Raw genomic sequence first — 22063 nt, 5'->3', positions numbered from 1 at the left:
GCCCCGCCCGGCCGCACGCGGCGACGCCCGCCGGTCTCCAAGGTTACCTCAGGCGGGATCTCGCGAGACTTCCCCCCCTCCCTCTCCGCCGCGGGCGGCACTCTCGCGAGAGCGGCGGGCGGGGCCGCGCAGGCGCAGCGCGGGCCCTGGAGGTCGTTGGAGTCACCGGAGCCGCTGCCGCTCGCCGTGCCCGCCGTGCCCGCCATGCTGTCCCGCCTCAGCACCGCCACCGCCCTGCGCCGCGGCATCGCCACCTCCGCCCAGGTACGGCCCGTGCACACACACCGCCCCCCGCAGTGCGGCCCCGCGCTTCCTCCTCCGCTCTGGAGCCCGAGGGGGAAGCGCGGGAGGAGCCGCGGTGCTGCTCGGTGAGGGGGCTGTGCAGCACCGGCGCTGCCCGGTGGAGGGGTGCGGAGCGGGGATGCAGGCGGGTTGTTCTCCGTTCTGAGCCTGCAGGGCCGGAATTGGACGCAGTTCCTCCTGCGGGGCTCGGGTGGAATGCAGGCCCTCGATGGGGGTGCGGGGTTGGGAGGCAGCGCCGGTGCTCCTCGGCTGTGGAGCCCTGGGTCTGCTCGGTGAGGGCTGCGGGGCTCGGGTGGAGCCCGGAGCCCTCCTCGGGCTTGGGATAGAGCCCAGACCCATCCTCGGAGCGGGGCTGCGGGGCTCGGGTGGAGCCCGGAGCCCTTTTCGGTCTCGGGGTAGAGCCCGGACCCCTCCTCGGAGCGGGGCTGCGGGGATCGAGTGGAGCCCAGAGCCCTCCTTGGGCTCGATGTAGCCCAGACCCCTCCTCGGAGCGGGGCTCGGTGGAGCCCAGGGAGGGCCCCGTGTCCTCGCTGCGGGGCCGGGAAGGAGCCCAGGGCCTCAGTGAGGGGACTGTGGAGCCCGGTAGCTCCGCAGTGAGGGGACTGTGGAGCCCAGGGCCTCAGTGAGGGGACTGTGCAGCCCGGTAGCTCCGCAGTGAGGGGCTGCAGGGCTCGGGTGTAGCCCAGAACTCCTCGGAGAGGGGCTGGGAGCCTCAGGCACACAGGGCAGAGGGCTCGGGGGTCTCGGTGCTGGCTGTGCCCGGTGACAGCGCCGTGGCCCTGCCGGGCTGTGAGTGTGACAATGCTGTATGAACTCACTCTGATGGTGTGCAGAAAGTGATGGCTTTGGTGCTTCCCCACTCCAGTGCAAAAATGCCCCTGTGTTAAGGAGGTGTTATGAGCTAAAGCTGGTGGTTGGTTTAGCAGTAATCCTTCATGTGCCAAAATCCACTGTGCTGGCTCCAGAGCACTCTGCGTGGCTGCACGGATAGAAACCGACCTCTGTCCAGTGTTAATAGGCCTGGGGGAATGTAAAACACTGATTATTGCACCTATAAATATGTGTTATATAGGAGAGCCTTGTCTAAGTCTTTTCATGCAAACTGCATTGATTAGCAGTGAGATTTTGACCCCACAGTATCAGCTCGGTCACAGATGGGGCTCAGCAGTGACTCATGCCAGACTTTGCTTCCTCTTCAAGAATTTCATGCAAAATTATCTTTGTTACAATAGCAAGAAAACTGGGCTGAGGTTAATCTGGGGTAGATTATTTCCTGCATAGCACAGTAATTAAGCTGTTCATCAAGGGACGTGGAGCTGTTCTGGCTTTTATCTGGAAAGATTGTGATAAGGAATAGCTTTATCAGCAGTAATTGCCTGTTACAGCTCCACAGGAGTTTTCCATCACTTTGGCAGTGTTACACTTTAAGGTTCTGGACCCTGGAAGAAGCTTTCCTTTTGTGGAGCAACACTTTGCAAACAGGCATTTTTGAGAGAAATTACACCCTGCCAGTCAGCACCTGAGTGAGGACAAAATTGGTTCATGGGGCAACCAAGCAGAGTTGATTTAACTTGATTCTCAGCCATGTGATCAAAGCTGGGAATTGTAGTCACTTAATATTCCCAGTCCTCAATCTGCAGGTGCTATTTTGGAATTATATCAGGTCTAAACATGTTCTTCACATGTATGCACTGCTTATATGTGAAGAACGTGTTTAGACCTGATATAAATCCAAGATACTACTGCATTTCTTGTACTCCATTAAATGTATTGATTTGCCAGATGGAAAGCATATTTTTTTTTATACTGGCCCCATAAACTAGAAAAACTACAAAGCAGATTTGCCCTAAACCAGGCCTGGTCCCACAGAGTGGCAGGTGTTAGTGTCAGGCAGGTATTTCTTTTGGGGGGAGATCCCTTGGGTTCCTTTAACCTAGCTTTGCTTCCCCTTTTGAGCTCAGATCACAGGTAACCATCTCCTTTAACCCTTTTTGGGTTCCTTTAACCGAGCCTTGCTTCCCTTTTGAGCTCAGATCACAGGTAACCATCTCCTTTAACCCTTTTTGGGTTCCTTTAACCTAGCCTTGTTTCCCTTTTGAGCTCAGATCACAGGTAACCATCTCCTTTAACCCTTTTTGGGTTCCTTTAACCGAGCCTTGTTTCCCTTTTGAGCTCAGATCACAGGTAACCATCTCCTTTAACCCTTTTTGGGTTCCTTTAACCTAGCCTTGTTTCCCTTTTGAGCTCAGATCACAGGTAACCATCTCCTTTAACCCTTTTTGGGTTCCTTTAACCTAGCCTTGCTTCCCTTTTGAGCTCAGATCACAGGTAACCATTTCCTCCAACCTGTCCTACCAACAAACCTCGGGCAGGCTGCTGTGAGGGTCATTTCCTTTAGCCTTAAACCATCAAGTTTGCACAGTGCTTGATAAAAAAAATGAGAAGCAGAACTAAAAGTAAAGAAAGAGTGGTGAAATCCCCAAGGTCACTGCTGGGGGAGGGTGGGTGAGCGCCAGAGCAGCTCTCCAACGTGTTTGCTGTCTGTTTTGCACAGAACCATGCCAAGGTGGCCGTGCTGGGGGCCTCGGGGGGCATCGGGCAGCCGCTGTCGCTGCTGCTCAAGAACAGCCCCCTGGTGAGCAAGCTGAGCCTCTACGACATCGCTCACACGCCGGGCGTGGCCGCCGACCTGAGCCACATCGAGACCAAAGCCAGCGTCAAAGGTACCCTGGGAATGGCCCGGCTGCCGAAGGGATCCTCCCACAGGGGTGGCTCCGACCCTCAGTGCTCATTGCCTCTGCGGGGAGGTCCTCACCCACTGATCCTGGAGCCCAGGATCAATTTAAGTAGCTTTTTCCTCAAGCAGTGAATGATTAATTAAGGTTTAGCTGATTAGGTTGATGTGTATGGAGATAAATATGGGCTGTGGTTGAAGGGAAATTTGTGACATCTGGCAGGAAGCATTCAGTGAAATTATCTCAGAGTGTTGAATTTAAAAGTTTGACTAGAAATAGGTGTAACACTCCCTGGGTGGATTCCATGTGCTTCTTTTCTCTTAGATTCTGATGAAATCAAAACTTAATCTGCGCATCTTTCTTTTATCTGATCACCAAAAGGTGACATTTCACATGAATGTGCCGGTCTGCAGTTCTTTGGGGACACTGGTTCTAGTGCCAAGGCTTTTGGAGAGTAAATACACTCCACACTGAGAGTTTGGAAACAGGTGAATGTGAGATTCTCACCACTCTCATTCTGTAAGTTTTGAAACAAGGATAAAAATAAAACATCAAATGGGATCCATCCTTAGTTGTGTTTCTTTGCTTTTCAGCATCAAGTCTAAATTGAAGGTTAAATTTTATAAAAAGACTTGGATGCCTCTGGGCATGATTTTATACTTCAAAGTGTCAACTGTTTCATAACTGTCAGAAACATAATGCCTGAATGTCTTCCATTTCAGGCTACATGGGACCTGAGCAGTTGCCAGAATGTCTGAAGGGCTGTGATGTTGTTGTTATTCCAGCAGGAGTCCCGAGAAAACCAGGTAGGTTCTGTTTGTTGTGGATCTCTGCAGTTCTGCTGCTCAGAGCTGTGTCTGTTGGGGTGTCAGGGGTCTGTCCATGCTCCTGCCCCTGAGCTCCTGGTGGTACCAGGCAGCTCCTTCAGCCTCTCTGACACTCTCCCTTCTGAAATGGGCTAAATTGATCCCTGGAGTTCCTCCTTGGGCCTGAACTGCAAAGGCTTCTCATGCAAGTGACCCTAAATCTCCCTTAGTGTTCCTTGTCCCAGAGCAATGCTCAAGGAATAAAAGCTGATTCTTTGTTTAATTTCTCAGCAGAAGAGTAATAATCAATTTTGTTTTGTGTCAATTTTACAGTAACTTCTTGGGGCATCTCTGAATAAATTCTGTTAAACCTTCCTGGAATATTTCTGACCTCCTCCATTTCTGTTTTCCAGTATCCTATTAGGAGCATAACAAAATTCTAGACTTTAGAAAGAGCCTAGCTCTTTCTAAATCTTCATTTTTCATGGTTAAAGTAGTTGCTGCAGTAGCAATAGGGGGTGGCACTTGCACAACCAGCACACAGCAGTTGTCATTTAAACTGTAGTTGTGGAAGTGACTTAAAAGAGGAAGGAGAGTTCATCTTGGGGGCAGTTGTGCTGCTCTGAGCACCTGGTGTGGGTTGTGTGGTCACAGTGCACTCAGGCAGCCTCAGTGGAGTGGGTTCTGTTGGGCTGGTTCCTCCTGGGAAGGGCTGATCTCTTTATTAGTGAGAGGAGTTGCCTGTGGAGCCATTTCATTACTGCAGCTGGAGAATTTGTTCTTGACCTGTGAGACCAGATGTGTGTCTGTGCAGAGCAGAGTTTTCATTTTGGATTTTGACTGCATTTCCTGCCTGTGATGGTCACTGTGGGTAACCTGGAATCCTGCCCTGGCTGTGTTTTAGGTATGACCCGTGACGACCTGTTCAACACCAATGCCAGCATTGTTGCCTCTTTGACAACTGCCTGTGCAAAGCACTGTCCAGAAGCCATGATCTGTATCATTTCTAACCCAGTAAGTGTTTTCTGGAGACCTTAGAATGTAGAGGAAAAACCTCACCAAATTCCAGATACTAGAGTATACCAAATATTAGAGTAATCCAAATTCCTACTAATTTTGACCAGTATGTTTAAAGTCTGCAGTGTATTTGCAGAAAAGCCTGGTTCTACTAACCCATTTTTCTTGGCTGTTTTTAATTCAGAGAAAACTTGAATGTAAAAGTGCTTAATATCTCCAAGTCATTGTGACTGGTTATAATGCAAGCTGGTGTATTAGCTGGGATAAAAGCCTTAGCTCACTAAGGGAGGAGCCTTTGTAATGGGAATGAACAAATTTATTGTCTTAATGGTTATTTAAAATTAATGATTTTTATTCCAGCCTGACTGTAAATTGCTTTTCAATTTAGGCATTAAAGTAATTGGCTACAGTTGATTCCAAATTGGAAGTATAGTTCAGGTTGTTAATTGGCCTGTTAAGTTCATGCATTGGCTTCTTTATTAAACTGCTTTTAATCAGTGCTTGCCTTTTCTTGCTTGTAGGTAAATTCAACCATCCCAATAACTTCAGAGGTCTTCAAGAAGCACGGTGTGTACAACCCCAACAAAATCTTTGGTGTTACAACACTGGACATCGTCAGAGCAAATACTTTTGTGGCTGAACTCAAGGCAGGTCATGGTTAATGTGCAGGGGGAGGGATGCTGCCTGCTTTGATCATCAGATCTATCAAATGCTTCCAAAATCACTGCGGAGAGCCAAAGGAGCTCAGATTTCTGTGCAGCTAGAGGCAAAGGCAGTGATTCCCTGTCTCCCTTATTTAGAGGAGCCTCAAGATAAGGTTTCTTGCAAAATGTGGTTCGAGAGACTTTGACCTTTCCTTTTCACAGCTGAGCCCTGCAAGTGAGCTGAGTGTTGGCCTTAATTCCCTTGGCATTCCCAACCCTGCCATGCAACCAGAGGAGAGGCTTGAGCTGTGGTGTGTGTTTGCAAGTCAAACTCTGTGCTGTGTGTCACAGGATACTCTGCAAAGTATCAGGAGCTGTGACAGGTTACTGCTCTTAATAGCCCTGCTGGTGTTTATGTTGTGCTGCTCTTTACCCAGCCCTGCAGTAATAATATCCTGTAACTGTATGAAGTGATCAGAGCCACCCAGAGTTCTGCTCTGTGGATGTGGCTTTGTCCCTAGAGTGCAGCTGCTCTGGAGCTCCTGCCCTGTGTGTCCTGATATCCAGGACAGGGAGTGAAGTCACTTGTTTTTCTTGCCTGTGTGCTTCAGAAGCTGGAAAGTTTTGTGTTTCCTTCAGGGCTTGGATCCAGCTCGAGTAGCTGTGCCAGTTATTGGTGGCCATGCTGGGAAGACCATCATCCCTCTGATCTCTCAGGTGAGTCAGGGTGACAGCTGTGTGTGGCAGCACACTCAGCAGCATGTTAGGGTTGATATAAAGTGCTTTTGTGATGGCAGGAGATGTGCTAGGATAGAGCACAGAGAGTTTTCCTGCTCTCATGGCTGCTTTCCTTCTGGGATGGGGTGCAGGATGAAGTAGAAGGCAGCAGCCTAAATCTGAACCCATCTGGGCAGTATAAACAGTTCCAGCTTTCCTCTAAAGGAGTTTGGGATAAGAACTGAGGGGTAGTGTGGGTGTTTAGGTGTCCTGACAGATACCTGTCCTGTGACAGGTATCTCATGACAGGAGAAAAATTGATTTTGCTGTGATGGGAGTGGAAGCCCCACTCAAAGCTCAAGCATTGAAAGCACAGCTCAGGCTGTGCAGGGAGCCTGTTCCAGCCATGACTGCTAGTCTGGCCCTTCAGCCAGGCTGAAATGCAGTTCTGAAGCAGGTGCAGTCTCATGGGGAGGTGCTGGGAGGTGGCCAGGAGCAGTCTGTAACAAAGGGAGGAAAGCTGTGCTCTAAGTGGGGAATAAAATATCCTTTAGAGAAGGATTTTCTTGGGAATAAGAGCAAGGGCTGAATGCTGAGAGGTGCTTTAGTTAAGCAGTCCATTGGGACAGACACAACTGTGCTTAAGCTGCTGGTGTGGCTGTAGCTGAAGGTTCAGTGAATTCCTAAATACTGCTGGGAAACTGGATCTTCCATAAGGCTTGACTTCCATAATGCCACGGTGACCCAGATATTTACAGGATGACTTTCTGAAATTCCTAAAGCTTGCAGGGTGTCTGTACTGCACAGGACTACACAGTGTGAGGAGCCATGGCAAGGCCTGGTTTGGCTGTGAAGCTGTGGTTTGTTCCTGAGGAAGCTGGGCATGGCTGGGTTCCTGTTCCAGCCATGCAGTAACCCCAGCTCTGACTTTTACAGTTGCTCAGTGTCACACAAGCTGGGAAAACCCATTTTGCCCAGTTGAGAATTATTGATAACAACTGCAGTGGTACAAAAATGTTGTGTTTATACTGAATCTGGAGGGGTTCTGGTACTTGTAGTAACTTCTTTTTTCCCATCCAGTGCACACCAAAAGTGGAGTTTCCTCAGGATCAGCTGGAGAAGCTTACAGCAAGAATTCAAGAAGCTGGGACTGAAGTTGTCCAAGCTAAAGCAGGAGCAGGTGGGTTCTTGAGTAAAGCTCCCAGGTAATTCTTGTTGACTGTCTGTAGGGCTGCAGTCCTCTGCAGTTTATTCTTATTTACAGGTTATGAACTGCTGGTTGTCATTCTCACTGCTCTTCTGTCAGCTGCTGCCTGGGCTGTGCTACAGCTTAGTATGTAACACTAAATATTAACTGATCCCACACCACCTATGGCTTTAAAAGAATTTTCTCTGTCAAATTAAGCTGTTTGTTTTATAAATCTTATCAGTTAGATACATGTAGCTGGCCAAAAGCTTCTGCTTTATCTGACTGGCCATGAACTTGAAGTCAGTGACACATTATTACTGACAGCACACTAGTATGGAAACCTTTGATGCTAAAGGAAGTATCAAATTTCAATGTGCTGTGTTCTGAAAGTGGTGTAACTCTTGCAGGATCTGCCACCCTGTCCATGGCCTATGCTGGTGCTCGATTTGCATTCTCCCTGTTGGAGGCCATGAGTGGAAAGCAGGGGGTTGTTGAATGTGCCTTTGTTCGGTCAGATGTGACAGAGGTCCCCTACTTCTCTACACCTCTGCAGCTTGGGGTATGTACTTCACATCACAAGCCTTATGAACAGCAGTAAAACCTCATGTGGGTTTTACTCAGGGGTTTCAGTTTAGCTCATGCCTGCTATTGCTGAGTGTGCCTTTAAGAGTATGCAGTGTTTGGGTGTGGTACTTAGGCACACAGCTCAGCTTGACAAGGATGCTGCTGCTTTTATCTGCTCTTAGAGTGCAGGTCACTGAGTAACCAGAGGTTCAGACTTGGCTTAAGAGGTCACATTTGCCTCAAGTCAGGCCTGTTTACTCTGGGCTTTCCTATGATTAACCAGAGTCAGCAATCCTGTCTCCTCAGCTTCATCTGCTACAAGCAAATCCTCACAAACTGAGGCACATGGGGAGCTGCAGCGTGGATTAGGATTAACAGCTTGCTTTCAGGACCTCTGCTGAACTCTGAAAGCAGTGTTCCTTTTGTCACCCATACCCTGGGGGAGTGGAAAACAGTGATGCTGCAGCCCTGTCATGGCTGGTGGGATGCAAAGGGTGGTGTTTGCTGGTGAGAGGGTGGAAGCAGAGGGATATTTAGAGGGAATATAGACATCTTGAAAACCTGGGAGTGCCACTCTGGGGCAGTTTGAGATGGCAAGAAAAGGACACACACCAGAGGAGATCCTCTTGCCACATGGTGGGTGTGGAGTTAGGAAGGGTCAGTTGGTGGCAGTCTCCTCTTGAAGGAGCTGCTGGGTTGGCTTCTGGTTTCACACATGTGAACAGTGAATGAGGAGTTGGTGAGGGCTCTAGAAGTTGCCACAGATAGTAAGAAGCTTCTTTCCAGGAAGCACAAGGTTGGCAGACTAGAGATGACACAGGTGCCAGGCTGGGTCCCTGTCTCAGCTGGATAATACTCAGTCAGAACTGTTAAGCTACTCTTTAGGTCATTCAATGAATGGTTAATCCTTAAATCCTCTTTCCCTCAGAAAAAAGGAATTGAGAAGAACCTAGGCCTTGGCAAGCTCTCCCCCTTTGAAGAGAAGATGGTTGCTGCAGCCATGTCTGAGCTGAAGGGCTCTATTAAGAAAGGAGAGGAATTTGCAAAGAACTTCAAGTGAAGATTTGACAACGGGGAGGAATTAACTTCCTTAATTTATTAAGGCATCATGTCACTTACCGACTTCTGATTCAAAGCTCATGCTTTGGTTGAAGTCTATCTGTATTAGCTTGATGCTTGTTGCCAGTGCAGTCTAATCATCAATAAAACAGCCTCATTTTTTCAGTGTACCATGTGGAGGTGTCCTGATGTGCTTGTCCTTTGCACGGTGGAGGCTGTAGGTCTCTGAGAGGGGATTGGTTTCAGCAGGGATGAAATAGCCTTGGAAAGGGGATGAACTGATTATTTTCAGCTCTGCTGCTGCCTGGGTTTGGGCTCCTTGTTCAGCACAGCCACTGGGAACCAGGTGTGACCAGATCAGGATGGGTGTAGGGATAACTGAGTGAAATTATGCAAAAGTTGTTTTTCCAGGAGGTGGCATTACTTCTCTTACCTCGTGTTACCTTAATCTCTTATGTAATTTGATTTTAAAGGAGTTAGTGAAAGAGCACAGCGTTTGAAACGTCAGTCCTGCACTAAGACAATAATTAAACTGCTGAGAGCGACTTCTTTCTAGTTAGGAACAAAAGCCTTGATTTAGCATCTCCATAAATTTCTCTTACATTCATCCTCTTGTGAATATAAAAATAAATGTCTGCAAGAAGATGGTGATGACGAGTTCTGTTGCTGACTTCTTTGAAGGTAAGCTTTAATGAAGGAAGTTATTAATTCACTCTTCCTCCGTGCTCTGCGCTGCTTACGCTGGTGCTTTGAATTGCTCTCATCCGTGTAGGTTGAATTCTAAGTTGAACAGACTTTATTTTGATGAGTGAAGGAAAAGCCAAAGCCCAGCACCTCTGGAGGAACTGAGGTGAGCTCAAACTGTTGGTTTGAGCCAGGGAACATGGGGTAGTTCTTAGAAGATACCTAAGTCATAGATACTCCTTGGTCACTGCCTTTTATCTTCCTCCCACATTTATGTTTTTCTCTTAACTGTGTTTTATTTTTTTGATTTTAATTAGTTCATCATTCTCAACCACATCACACAGTTGTGGCTGTTGTAGATGCATGGAGAATAAAGTGCCTGGTTGTTCTCCTGCCCCATGGAAGATGTGGGCAAGGAGGACAGCAAGCACAGTCCTTGTCACTCCTCTGCAGAAATCCAGCATGTTCAAAGCTTGGTTTCTTTACAGGAATAGTAATGAAATAGAAGCGTTGGCAGTCGTTACTCAGCAGGCTTGGAACAAAGTAATTATTAGGTGGTATTAATAGGATTAAAGATGGTGTTGGAGGGGGGCAGGGGAGGATGTGGAACTGGAGGACGCTGAGGAGGAGTGACAGGCCAGACCTGGTAAATGTGGTAGAGGCTGTTCCAAACAAGTAATGGAAAGCATGTGGCAGACTGTTCTAACTTGTCAGCAATTTCAAACCTGAAATAGGCAGCACAGGGTGTTAAAACCAGTGTGTGCACACCTGCAGAGGTGTGTGTCCAGTCTGGGTGCCCAGGTGGTCCAGGGGCACTGCTCCATGAGGCTGCAGGACAGGAACACGCCTTTGTTCCAGTCCTGCTATTTTTAATACAGCAGATAGAGCACATTTCTGAGCATTGGAGACTTTTCAGAGCTTGAGGTTCATCGTGTGGCTTAGGTTATTCAATCTTTTTTTGTGTCAGCAGTCCAAACCCAGCAGAGTCTGGGGGAATTGCAGGGACAAGCAGAAAGCTTTGCCTATACCAGGAGGGACTCAAGGACAGCATGGGCAAGTGGAGCTGAGGTGGAAGAGGATTATGTCTCAGCACCTGCTGACTTTTAGGTTCTCCAAGGTCTTCTTCAAATCTCCTGAATGTTAACAAACTCCCTGCTCTGTTTGGATTTTGGGGTTGTTTCTTCTCCCCAATCCCGTGCTGCATTTTTGGAAACATGCAGCTATAGCCTGTGCTGGAAATCTGCTCCCTTTTGGGAAAGGAGAGGAGACACCCTTTTGTGGCTTTCTGCAATGAAATCAGAGGCCAGAAGGACGCTGGCTAAAGGTGAGAAATGTGTCAGTGCTCCCTGTGCTCTCCCTGTGGCTGAGCAGTGCTGTGGTGGGTAACAATCCCTCTGAGGACGGTTTGTAGAGGTGTGGGTCATCCCACCCTTCTCTCTGAGCAGATTCCCTGGAGGAGGAAGAGATCTGGGGCATATTCCAGATAAGGGAAGAGCAGAAATCAGCTGTGTGTACCCAGATAAGCCAACCCTCTGTGCTGGCAGTTCTTTCCTGGTGCTGTGGCTCTGACATGAGACCTTCATCCTCTCTCTTCCAAGCTCTGCAGCAGGGCTGCCCTGCTGAGTCACAGCACTCATTCCAGGCTGGCAGCCTTTGTGTTAACCTCCTGTGGAGGAGAGTGACCAGGTCTGGAGGAGGTGAAAAACCTGCCCTGTGCACATCTCTTGGGTTTCATCCTTTTCACTGAGCAGACTTTTGCCTTATGGTCTCTGAGCACCTCTTCCCCTGCAGCATCATTTCTGCGCATGGAGCTGCCACGTCCTTGGGCAGCCCAGCCCTGCACCCGAGCACAGGTGTCAAGATACAGAGGAGATGTGTGTGGAGAGTCATAAATAAAGATTCTCCAGATGGCCATATGTCAGGTCACTGGAGCCCACCTGCTGCTCCTGTGCTGCTGCAGCAGCGTGTTAAATGCAGGAAAGGATGGAACAAGGAGAAAAGCAAATGCTGAGAGGTGTAACTCATCCTGATCATCATTGTCCTGGGGGGCTGGGGTGGGATGACCACAGGAGCAGGCTGGTTATTCCTGGGAAATCTGTTTTCCCTTCCTGACTCTGTGCTGGTGCTTTGGTCTGGGGGTACAGACCTCCCACCCAAACCCCAGCTCACCCTGGGTGCTGCCAGCAGCCTCTTTCCTTGGGGTAAGACTGGTACAGCTGCAGCAGGCGTGGCTGAGCCTGAGGACAATCCATGGCATTTCGGTGATATTTAGGAGAAGCAGAAGGAAGAACAACAGTTTAGTGCAGCCTCTGCCTTGCCAAAGCTGGCTGCCTTCCCAGCTCCAGCAGGAGAGCAGGACTGGAGGGGCTGGAGGTGCTTCAGAAAGGTTCTGGGTAACTTTTGCCCTCTCTCAGGAGCCAATCTCCAAAATTCACAGTCTCCAGTGATTTCTCCCCACAGAAGCTGCCAGGACAGGGAGCTGTTGCTGCCCTTTCCCTCCCCTGGGCAGCCCAATGTGTACACCACTAACCTGAGGTACCTGTGCTCAGCCTCACATTACTGGGGCTGGCAGTCCAGTGCAGGCAGCTCATCCTCTGCCCAGGAGTGGGGGAAGGAGAGGTGGAAATACACCCTGAGGTTGGCTGGGTGTAGCTGGGGGCGCAGGCAGATCTCCCCCACAGCCAGCTCAGCTTCCTCCTTTCCTCACAGGGCAAGGGCAAAGGGTTTTAGCGTGACCAGGAGCATCACAAACCATCTGAGCTGCGGATTTGGCTTTGCACAGAGCTCTGCCCCTCCCCTGGCTCTCCCTCCTGGCCACGGGCAGTGTGAAATCACCACCTTTGCATTCCCTGCCCCTGATTTACTGCAGTGCCCCGGAGCTCCCACCTCCCTCCTGGGTGCCTCAAAGCAGAGCTGGAGAGCAGCACCGAGGCAGGAGGGTTTGTTTGCATTTACAGGGAAACCTGTTAATAAAGGAGACCAAAGGGACTGCTCTTTTCCTGGCTGTGGGAACAGATGGCTGGATAACACAGTGCAATTAATATGCAGGGAGTCCTGCCGGGGCAGGGATTCGATTGCCTGTTAGGAGAGGTTAGCACGCTCAGGCTGAGCTCTGCCACCTCCCCGCCTGTCCCTGGCACCTGCTGCCTGCAGGGACTCTGTGGGGACACTGGGACAGATTGGATGGGGTCACAGATGAGAGTGTGGGCACCGGGTACAGGGCAGGATGCAGCTGGGGACTCGGGGACAGGGGCAGGTCTCTGCTTCTGCCATGCTGGGCGATGCTCTGGGAGGGTTTGTGTGAAAAACGCCAGTCACTTGTTATTAAAATTTTAAAAGTTTAATAGTAATAAAATGGTTATAAAAATAGTAATACAATTAGAATAATAATAATTTGGACAATTTGAATTAGGACAATATGAGACAATAGAGACAAAGAGTTACGGATGTCGGGATACCTTTTTCTGGGCAGCAGGAAAAGGATTAACCCTTAAAAGTTAACAAAGGATTAACCCTTAAAAGCAATAGCCTGTTGCATATTCATACACCTCATACATGATGCATAAATTCCATTCAAATACAGGATTCTGTCTGGTCAGTGTCAGCTTCTTCCTCTGAATCCTAACAGCGCCTTCCAGGCATGAAGAAGTTCATTTCTTCTGATAAGGGAGCAATAAATTCTTTTTCTCTGAAAGATGTAGATGTCCTGTGACTGCTATCTCGCTGCAAGTCCTTTCTTTAAAACAAAATCCTACATAGCATAGTTTCTATTTTAACATATTTTTTATAACCTAAAACTATATTTAACACACTACTTGGGAGAATTAATACAGCATAACTTTCTAACACAACACATAATATTCATTTGAGTATTTGCTAAAAGCCAATCATAAAATACGTGCATTTTTCACAGTTTGCAAAAGCAAAGGATGGCTCTGGTGAAGAATGACTGCTCAGAGACTCTTCCAGGTTGGATGGGCAACTCTGGATTGTGTTCTTTCCTCCTGGACTTGTCACCTCTGGGTGAGGAGGTGCCAAGGAGAGCAGCAGGCAGGAGTTCTGGATGAGCTGAGGGAGATGGGCATCTTGCTGCAGCACAGTGTGGGTACAGAACATTTCCCAGGGCTTCTGAACCTGATAAATCCACAGGGAAGAAAAACCTCTGCCAAGGCCTAGGAGGGTTAGGGAACCCTGAGGAAGCAGGAAACCCATCAAACACACCCCAGCACTGAGCTGGGCCTCATGACCACACGATCAAGCCCAAATCGATGGGCCAAGGTCACCCTGGGCACATGCAGGGCTGTCCCCATGCCCTGTGCCCATCCCATCCTGGGCTCTCACAGGATCGCGGTGCCCCATCCCCATCCCCTTCATACCTTTGCTTTCACCCCCCATTTTCTGGTATTTTCTGGTATTTTCTCCCCCCTCCCCGGCTCGTTGAGGTTGTTGAGCTCCATGAAAGGCAGCTCAGCTTTGATCAGGGGCTGCTCCTGTGCCGGTCCCTCCCGCCCGGCACCGCCACTCGCGGCCGCGCTTTCTTCTGCTTCGGGAGGAGCTGCTGGAGATGTCGATCCTCGGCGCAAATCCTCGCAATTAGGCCTGTTCTGCTGCCTGCCTCGTTTGATCTCCTTTAATTATTTATCGCCTTTTTCTTTCTGCTCTTTCCTAAATCCTCGCTTTCTTTCAAGTGATGATTCCCCTCCTCTCCCCCCAGCCGCGGCTGGCTCTGCCTGTTTGCCTGCAATTACCGACCCTTCTGCTCCTTCCATCTCTCTCCCCTTTTGTTCTTCCACCACATCACTCCTCGCTGCTCTCGTGGCTTCACCCTGCCCACCTGCCTGCCTGGCTGCTTTTTCTCTCTGCTTTTCTTGAATTTTTCCCACCTGGCTGGGAAAAATTCAATATATTGCCTGTCTCCATCCCATTCCAGGAGTGGTTCTGGCCCACGCCAAGGATTCTGCACCCTGAGCTGGGCTATTCTCCATCTTCCACTGCTGTTGTCCTGGTCCACTGGTCAAACCCTGCTACAAAGCCCTGGCTGCTGGCCAAAACCAGGAAACCCCACGGGGCTCCTGTCCTTGCCATGCCAGGGTCTCCCTGTGCTGCTTTTCCATCCCTCATTTCTTTGTTTCCCAGTGCCTGATGCATTATTCAGCACTGTGGGTTGTGGGGAAGATAATGGTGCTGCAAAGGGCACGGGCTCACCCTGGCCATGCTGGATTTGCTGTCATGGGCTGAATTTCCCCTCCAGCATTAAACCAGGAATAGTCCTGACCACGCAGGAGGTTCCTCCTAGGAGGTGACATCTGCTGTCAGCCCTGGGGGGACATGGCAGGGACAAAGGTGGGAGCAGAGGGAGGCAGCAGTGGCCCTGGCAGTGCTCCAGGGGCTGCACCTCCCAAATTTTTAAATAGAGTTTAATAGAGACCCAGGTCCAGCACATGGCCCCTTGTTTCTGTAGTCCTGACATGGATAATGGATGCAGGGTGCAGGTTTTGCTCAGCAGAGGTAGCAAACCACCCCAAAAACTGATGTTTAACCCTTGTGGAAAGAGGATTCTCATGCCCTGCAACCCTTTTACATCTGTGAATCCCCAGCTGGACCTGTCCCCATGGTTTGCTGACACCTCAGCCTGTGCACAGGCATGGGGAGGAAGGTCAGGAATGGAGGGCTGGTGTTGCTGGCACCCCAACTTGTGCAAAGGGATGGGGAGGAAGGTGAGGGATGGAGGGCTGGTGTTGCTGGCAGCATTTTGATTCCTGGATCTGTCCTTCCTCAGGAAGCAGCATCACCCTGTTGTCATCAGTTGTGGAGACATCCCCACCAGGACAGGCCTCTCCAGCCTTGGCTGCCCCCAGGAAAGCTCCCCTTAGACCCCATTTTTGGCTTCCCATCCCTGTCTCTGCAGGAACTCCCTGCCCAAATCCTGCTCTGGGGCCAAATCCCCCATGGAGTGATGGCCAGGGGCTTTTGTTGGGCTATGCTTGGGAGCTGTGGTCACAGGGGATGCAGAGCCCAGGCAGTGCAGGGGAAACTGAGCCAGGGGTGGCACCAGGTGTCCCCAGCCAGGTGTGTTTGGTGTCCCTGGGTGACAGCCAGGGTGAATTCAGAGTGTCTTGGGAGGTTAAACCCTGGCCATGACCACACTGGGCTGTTTTGAGGTGGTTTAGGGTAGATTTGGGAGCTTTTCCCCTTCTCTGGTTTCACCATTTCCTGTCTGCTGAGGAGGGCGAGCGCTCAGCATCACTGAAGGGAATGAAAATTAATTATGGGCTCATTAACACGGACTCATTCCCTGAGCTGCAGCACTGGGGAGTGTCCCTGATGGGGACCCAACAGCTCCCAAATCACCACAACCCCCCAGCCATCCCAAAGCCATCCCAAAGGGTGTTCAGGTGCTCCCAGGCAGGGCTGGGGAATCAGCTGGGAACTGGGCAGGGCTGGGGGCACTGGGGGCACTGGGGGATCACTGGGGGATCACTGGGGGCACCGTGGTGAGGAGGTGAAGGGTGGGATGGAATTCAGGGTGGAATATGGGATGGGATGTGATTCAGAGTAGGGTATGAGATGGGATACTTCGTGGAATATGGGATGAAATGCAGAGTGGGGTTTAGGATGGGATATGGGATGGGATGAAGGGTGGGATATGGAATGGGATGGGATACAGGGAAGCAGAGCTCTGTGGAAGGATGGGGGCCTCTGAAAGGACAGGAGGGCTGTGTAAGGATGGGGGTCTCTGCAAGGATGGGGGCACTATGCAAGGATGGGGTGCTCTGAGCAGTGAGAGAGAGCTGTGGAGGGACCAAAGGAGCTGTAGAAGCACTGGGGGCTCTGTGTAAGGATGACGGGGGTCTGTGGAAGTACAGGGATCCATGGAATGCCGGGGGCTCTGTGTAAGGACAAGGATCTGTGTTAGTACCGGGCTCTGTGTAAGTACCGGGCTCTGTGTAAAGGTACTGGGTTCTGTGCTAGTACCGGACTCTATATAAGAACAAGGATCTGTGTAATACCGGGCTCAGTGTAAGCACCGGGCTCTGTGTAAGCCCCGGGCTCTGTGTAAGCACCGGGCTCCGTGTAAGGATGCCGGGGGCTCTGTGTAAGCCCCGGGCTCTGTGTAAGCCCCGGGCTCTGTGTAAGCACCGGGCTCTGTGTAAGGATGCCGGGGGCTCTGTGTAAGCACCGGGCTCTGTGTAAGCACCGGGCTCTGTGTAAGCACCGGGCTCTGTGTAAGCCCCGGGCTCTGTGTAAGTACCGGGCTCTGTGTAAGGATGCCGGGGGCTCTGTGTAAGCCCCGGGCTCTGTGTAAGCACCGGGCTCTGTGTAAGCACCGGGCTCTGTGTAAGCACCGGGCTCCGTGTAAGCCCCGCGGTCCCGGGGCAGCGCTGCGCGGTGCAGGGCGCCCTCCGGCCGGCAGGCGGCGCTGCGGGCGGTGGCGGCGCGCTCCCCCGCGGCGGCGGCGCTCTGTGTCGGGCGGCTCCGTGTGCCGGAGCTGTCCAGCACTTCAGCAGGGGCCGCGCCGGGGCCGCGCCGAGGGGCCGCGGCCGGCGGGACCCCCGGCACCCCCGGCACCCCCGGCACCCAGCGGCACCCACCGGCACCCCCGGTACCCCCCGCGGCCCACAGCCACCCAGCGGGGCCGGGCCCAGCGGGACGGCGGGGCGAGGTGAGGCGCGGCCGGGCCCGGGGCTGTGGGGCCGGGAAGGGAGCGGAGCGGGGCGGGGGGCGGCGGGACCGCGCCGGGCCGTGAGGGGGCTCTGGGAGGTGCAGGGGGTGCGGGAGGATGGAGCCCCCCCACCCATCCGGTGGTGCTGGGGACAGGCGGGTGATGGCCCCCGTGATGGGGATTTGGGGGTGCGGTGCTGGGCAGGGGGCTGGGAATTGGGGTCTGCAAAGGGACCCCGATGGATGGAAGGGATGGGGAAGGCGTGCGGGGTATTGGGGGTGCTGGGACAGCTGGGGACCCCACGGGAGGGGTGTGCCGAGGGTGTCCCCTGGGGGGTTTGATGCTCCTGGGGGTGTGGGATGGGTGAGGGGTCGGGAGATGAGGCGCTTTTTGGGGTACAGGGGGTCCCTCCAGGGCCGGGGATGTGCCGGGGGCTCTCTGGTGCTGGGGGGGGGCACCCAAATCCCTCTTTCCGTGCTGGGGGAAGCCAGGATGGCACTGGGACAGCGGGTGACCCCCTGCAGTGGTTTCTGGCTGGGAAGGACGGGACAGGGATGATCCCTCAGCAGATGCTGGTGCAGGTGGGACACAAGGCTGAGACAAGGTTCCCAAAGCCCCTCTCTCCTCCTGCTGCGTGGACCCCCAGGCTGTGCTGGGGAAGGTTTGGCTGACGAGATTTCAAACCCTGCGGGTGTTGCACGAGGGAAGGAGAAGGGGGCAAGGCTTGGCAGCGGGAAGCCACAGCAGCAACTCAACCACTTTTGTCTTTTGGGAGTGTTCTGTGCTTCTCCTTCCCACATCAGGTTTGTCCCCAGGGATGTCCAGGCTGTGCCATGCAGGGGGCTGGGGGTGATGGGTCAGGCCGTGGCTCAGGGGGACTTCCAGAGGACACAGGTTCATTCATTCCCTCCAGAGCAAGGTTTCAGACTGAATGTGTCTTGGTTTGCCTGCTCTCCCAGTGCTGTAGGGGGATCACCCGGGAGCCAGCAGCATTTGGGGGTGTCTCAGGTTGATGACAAATGTCAAGGACCTTCCTTGAGGGTGCAGATGCTCGCTGGTCTCCTTGCCCTGGCATGTGGATTCTCCTCTGGCAGGAGCACAGGGACACCCCCTCTGTGGGGGGATTTTGGGGACAGTGTTTGTGTCCCCACACACACACACATCGTCCTCGCTCTGTCCCACCCTGCCTCACACAGTGCCACCCTCTGTGCCTCACCTGCTTTCCCCAAAATCCCCCTGGCATCCCACCTGCCCCCCCTGCCCCAGGACTCATCCTGACAGCACATTCAGGGAACATTGGGGGCTTTCAGAGCCACAAATTGGGCAGGTTTGAAGGGAACCTTTGGTCCTTGGTCACTGTGGGAATGGCAGACAGGGATTTTGCCAGGCAGAGGGGTGCAGGGGTCTTGGTTGGCTTTGTCTCTGGTGCCAAGAAAATGCTGCTTTTCCCCTGGACAAAGAGTCTTGTGCCCCAGGGCCAGATCCATTTGTGGGTGGGTGTGTGGCAGCAGGTCCTGGAGGCTGCTGGAAGAGTGAGCAGAGGGTGCTCACCCCATATCTGGGCAGGGGATGCCTGTGGGGTGCAGATCACCCTGTGGGGTTGGTGCTTATGCTGAGGGTCTGCCGGATATGGGGGGTCCCCCATCCCCAGAGCCCTCCCTCCTCCTCCTCCTCCTCCTTCCTGTCTCCCAGCTCCCGTTTTCCCCGGCCAGGTGGCCCGTGGCTTATATAATGTGCTCAAACCCCGGAATAGCTCCTCCCGTTACACAACCACCCAGCCAGGCACGGCAGGGGGGTCTGGGGGGGATTCCCGGCTGCATGCTCCCCCTGCACTGGCCGTGACCCCCCTGTGCCTGCGGTGCTCAGCTCCAGGGCTCGTGCACCAGGATTGTGTCCCCGTTGGGGAAGGTGACCTCATTGTGACAGTCATCCCCCTGCTCCTCCATGTGCTCGATAATCGCTTTTATTTGTAGTAGTGTTGTTACTCCCCTTCCTCAGAGGGGCGATGGGCCTCGGGCTGACTGTGCCTCCTCCTGACTCCTTGCCCAGCAAAGCAAATGGCCCCAAGGGTGCCAAACCTGGGGTGGCTGCTCCCCCTCTCCATCCCCATTCCTTGTTTGAGCACCTCCTGTTTGGGGAAGGTCTGGCAGGGCATTCCCAGGGGGATGAGGGAAGTGTGGCCAAAGGGGTCCAGGGCTGGGGATCCCATAGGAAAACCCCTCAGCTGGATCTGCTGCCTCTCCCCTCAGCATGGAGGGATTGCTGTTGCCACGTGGATGTGCTGCTCCTTTCCCTCATCCCTGATTCAGGAACGGGCTCACTGCGTGGGGCTCCCTCCCTGTTATGGGGTGACCCCTTTCCCACCAGCTCCTCTCCAGCCAGAGCTGGGAATGGAGCTCCTCGACAGCCAACAGCCCAAGGGGTTCAGGCTGAGGGGGCTTCATCTGCAGCATTTGGGGGACAGGAGTAAATCCTGGCTCCTCACCCTCCATTGTGCCCTTTTCCCTGGACCATCTCCAGGGAATCTGTGTGCCCACACCCCTGTGTGATGCTTGTCCAGTGTGGGACCAGTTCCCAATCCTGGCTCCCCCATCCCTACATCCCCAAGCCAGGAAGGAACCCAGTTGCTTAGCAACTGTTTAGCTTCTCCACCAGCCTCCTCATCTATTTTAAAATATATATGTATTTTTATATATATATATTTATATATATCTGCACAGACGTAGGTATGCACACGCATCTGCAGCTCCTGACCCCCCAGCCAGCATCCGTATATTCTTTACTAATTGCTTTAAAGTCTGTGAGGTGTCAAATTCTGTTGAGGCAGCTGTAGGAAAAGATGCCCTGGGCTCGGGGAAATAGGGATGGAAGCAGTGGGACGGCTGTCAGCAAACCATTCCCACTGTCCCTTCCCAGGGGCATCATCCCTGTGCCTTGGGGCTGGAGGGCAGCGCTAACGAGCCCCAGAATGGCTGCACTTTTAAAGCTACATTTGCCTTTTTCCCTCGTTCTTCAAGGTCTGACTCACAGTTTTTGGCACTGGAAGGCAGCTCCGGAGAAGGTCAGCCCAATTAATGGCAGCAACCCCGGACTTTTCCTCCTTGTAACTCCAGCTGGGTGTTCAGAGGAGGCTGCCTGCCTGGCCGTGGTGTTCTGGCATATTTTGTGTCCTGAAAAAAAAAAAGATTTTTCTCCCAGCTGTCGCCAGAGCACAGACAGGGAGCAGCCTGGGATGAGGCTGTGCCTGCTTGGGGACAGGGTGATGGTTGCAGTCCTGATGAGACCCCAAGAGGCAGCAGAACCATGGGGACCACCCCTGTCAGCCTCTCTGCAGCGACTGGAGCATGCTCACCCCATCTGGGCTGTCTGTGGCGTGTTGGGGCCGAGCTCTGGCACGCTCAGCCGTCCAGGGATCCTCCGTGCTGGGCTCGGTGCCCACATCCCGTGCCCGCATCCCCGGTGCTCACTCACGGCCGCCCCGGCTGGTGCAGCTGGATGTGGCGAGAATTAATGGAGCGCCGGCCGGAGGCGGCTTTAATTAGCACCGAGGCACGGCAGGGGAGGGGGCAGCACGCCCGGGGACCGCTGCCGCCCTTCCCTAGCGAGGGAGGGACACCGGGAGAGCATCCCGGGCCCCGGGACAGCATCCCGGCAACCGGGAGAACATCCCGGCAACCGGGAGAGCATCCAGGCCCCCGGGAGAGCATCCCGGCAACCGGGAGAACATCCCGACCCCCGGGAGAGCATCCAGGCCCCCGGGAGAGCATCCAGGCACCCGGGAGAGCATCCAGGCACCCGGGAGAGCATCCAGGCACCGGCGGCTCCGCGCTGCCATCCCCGCTCTCCCCGGGAAGCGCCTCCAGCCGCAGTACGGCTGTGGCAGGGCCCTGCGGCGGCTGCTCAGCGCCCGGGGCTGCTCAGCGGGACCCAGGGGGGGAGATCTCAGCACAGCCGGCTGGGAAGGGCCAAAGCAGTTCGGTGAAATAATGCTCTTTCCCCCATCATTTTGCTTCTTTATTTTCGGGCTGGAGTGCTGGACCTGTGAGCTGGAAAAAGCCCAGCTGGGACAGCCCAGGTGGGACATGGGGGTGGTCACATCCTTGGGCCACCATTCAGAGCTTGGCTGGAAATCAGCAGCCCCAAAACCTGGCAGGATTGTGAGGCTGGGCCTTGCACCCCCAGTTCTGGCTGTGTGCAGTGTGTCTGTCCTTCTGTCTGTCCTGGCAGTCTCTGAGCTGGTATTGTGGGTGTCCAGGTCCTCCACGCCCTGGGTGTGATTCAGCGTGGCTGGGGAGGGAGGGAGGGAGAGACCAGGCATGGGATGGAGGGTGGTGAATGGTGATGGAGGGTGAGGAGGAGGAGAATGGAAAAGAGAGATGAAGGTGGAATATGGAGATGGAGGAGAATGGAGAATAGGGATGGATATGGAGAATGGGGATGAGGATGGTGGATGGGGAGAAGGATGAGGAAGGGGATGAGGATGGAATTTGGGGATGAGATTGAAGATAAGGGATGGAGGATGAGGATGGAGGATGGCACATCTCTGAGCACTTCCAAAAGCTCTAATCCAGGTATCAGAAAGCACCTGCAAGCAGAAAAGCTGGATTGACCTCCCCAAGGCCCAAGGTGGCACGTAGGAGGAGAATCAAGATCCCAAAGTACGTGGGTGAATCCCTGGTTAA

General features: G+C 53.0%; 1 protein-coding gene across 1 annotated transcript; it reads left to right on the top strand.

The window, feature by feature from the left end:
- The first annotated feature begins 123 nt into the window (after positions 1 to 123).
- On the top strand, positions 124 to 9204 carry MDH2 (malate dehydrogenase 2). Its single transcript, XM_059486795.1, has 9 exons — positions 124 to 264; positions 2858 to 3026; positions 3761 to 3844; positions 4749 to 4858; positions 5383 to 5508; positions 6145 to 6222; positions 7303 to 7402; positions 7819 to 7970; positions 8904 to 9204. Exons 1-9 carry the CDS (start codon positions 205 to 207, stop codon positions 9033 to 9035), a joined length of 1011 nt encoding a protein of 336 aa, XP_059342778.1. The 5' UTR covers positions 124 to 204; the 3' UTR covers positions 9036 to 9204.
- Positions 9205 to 22063: the final 12859 nt, after the last annotated feature.

The sequence above is a fragment of the Ammospiza nelsoni genome, chromosome 21 (genome assembly GCF_027579445.1).
Source record: "Ammospiza nelsoni isolate bAmmNel1 chromosome 21, bAmmNel1.pri, whole genome shotgun sequence".
In the NCBI taxonomy this organism is placed as follows: Eukaryota; Metazoa; Chordata; class Aves; order Passeriformes; family Passerellidae; genus Ammospiza; species Ammospiza nelsoni.
This window is presented reverse-complemented; position numbering and strand designations above follow the sequence as displayed.

What these genes read in the sequence shown, in the direction of transcription:
- MDH2 (XM_059486795.1), top strand. Translation starts at nt 205, where the DNA reads ATGCTGTCCCGCCTCAGCACCGCCACCGCCCTGCGCCGCGGCATCGCC. An exon ending in GACCAAAGCCAGCGTCAAAG is followed by an intron (nt 3,027 to 3,760) that starts GTACCCTGGGAA and finishes CTTCCATTTCAG; the next exon opens with GCTACATGGGACCTGAGCAG. An exon ending in CCAAGCTAAAGCAGGAGCAG is followed by an intron (nt 7,403 to 7,818) that starts GTGGGTTCTTGA and finishes TAACTCTTGCAG; the next exon opens with GATCTGCCACCCTGTCCATG.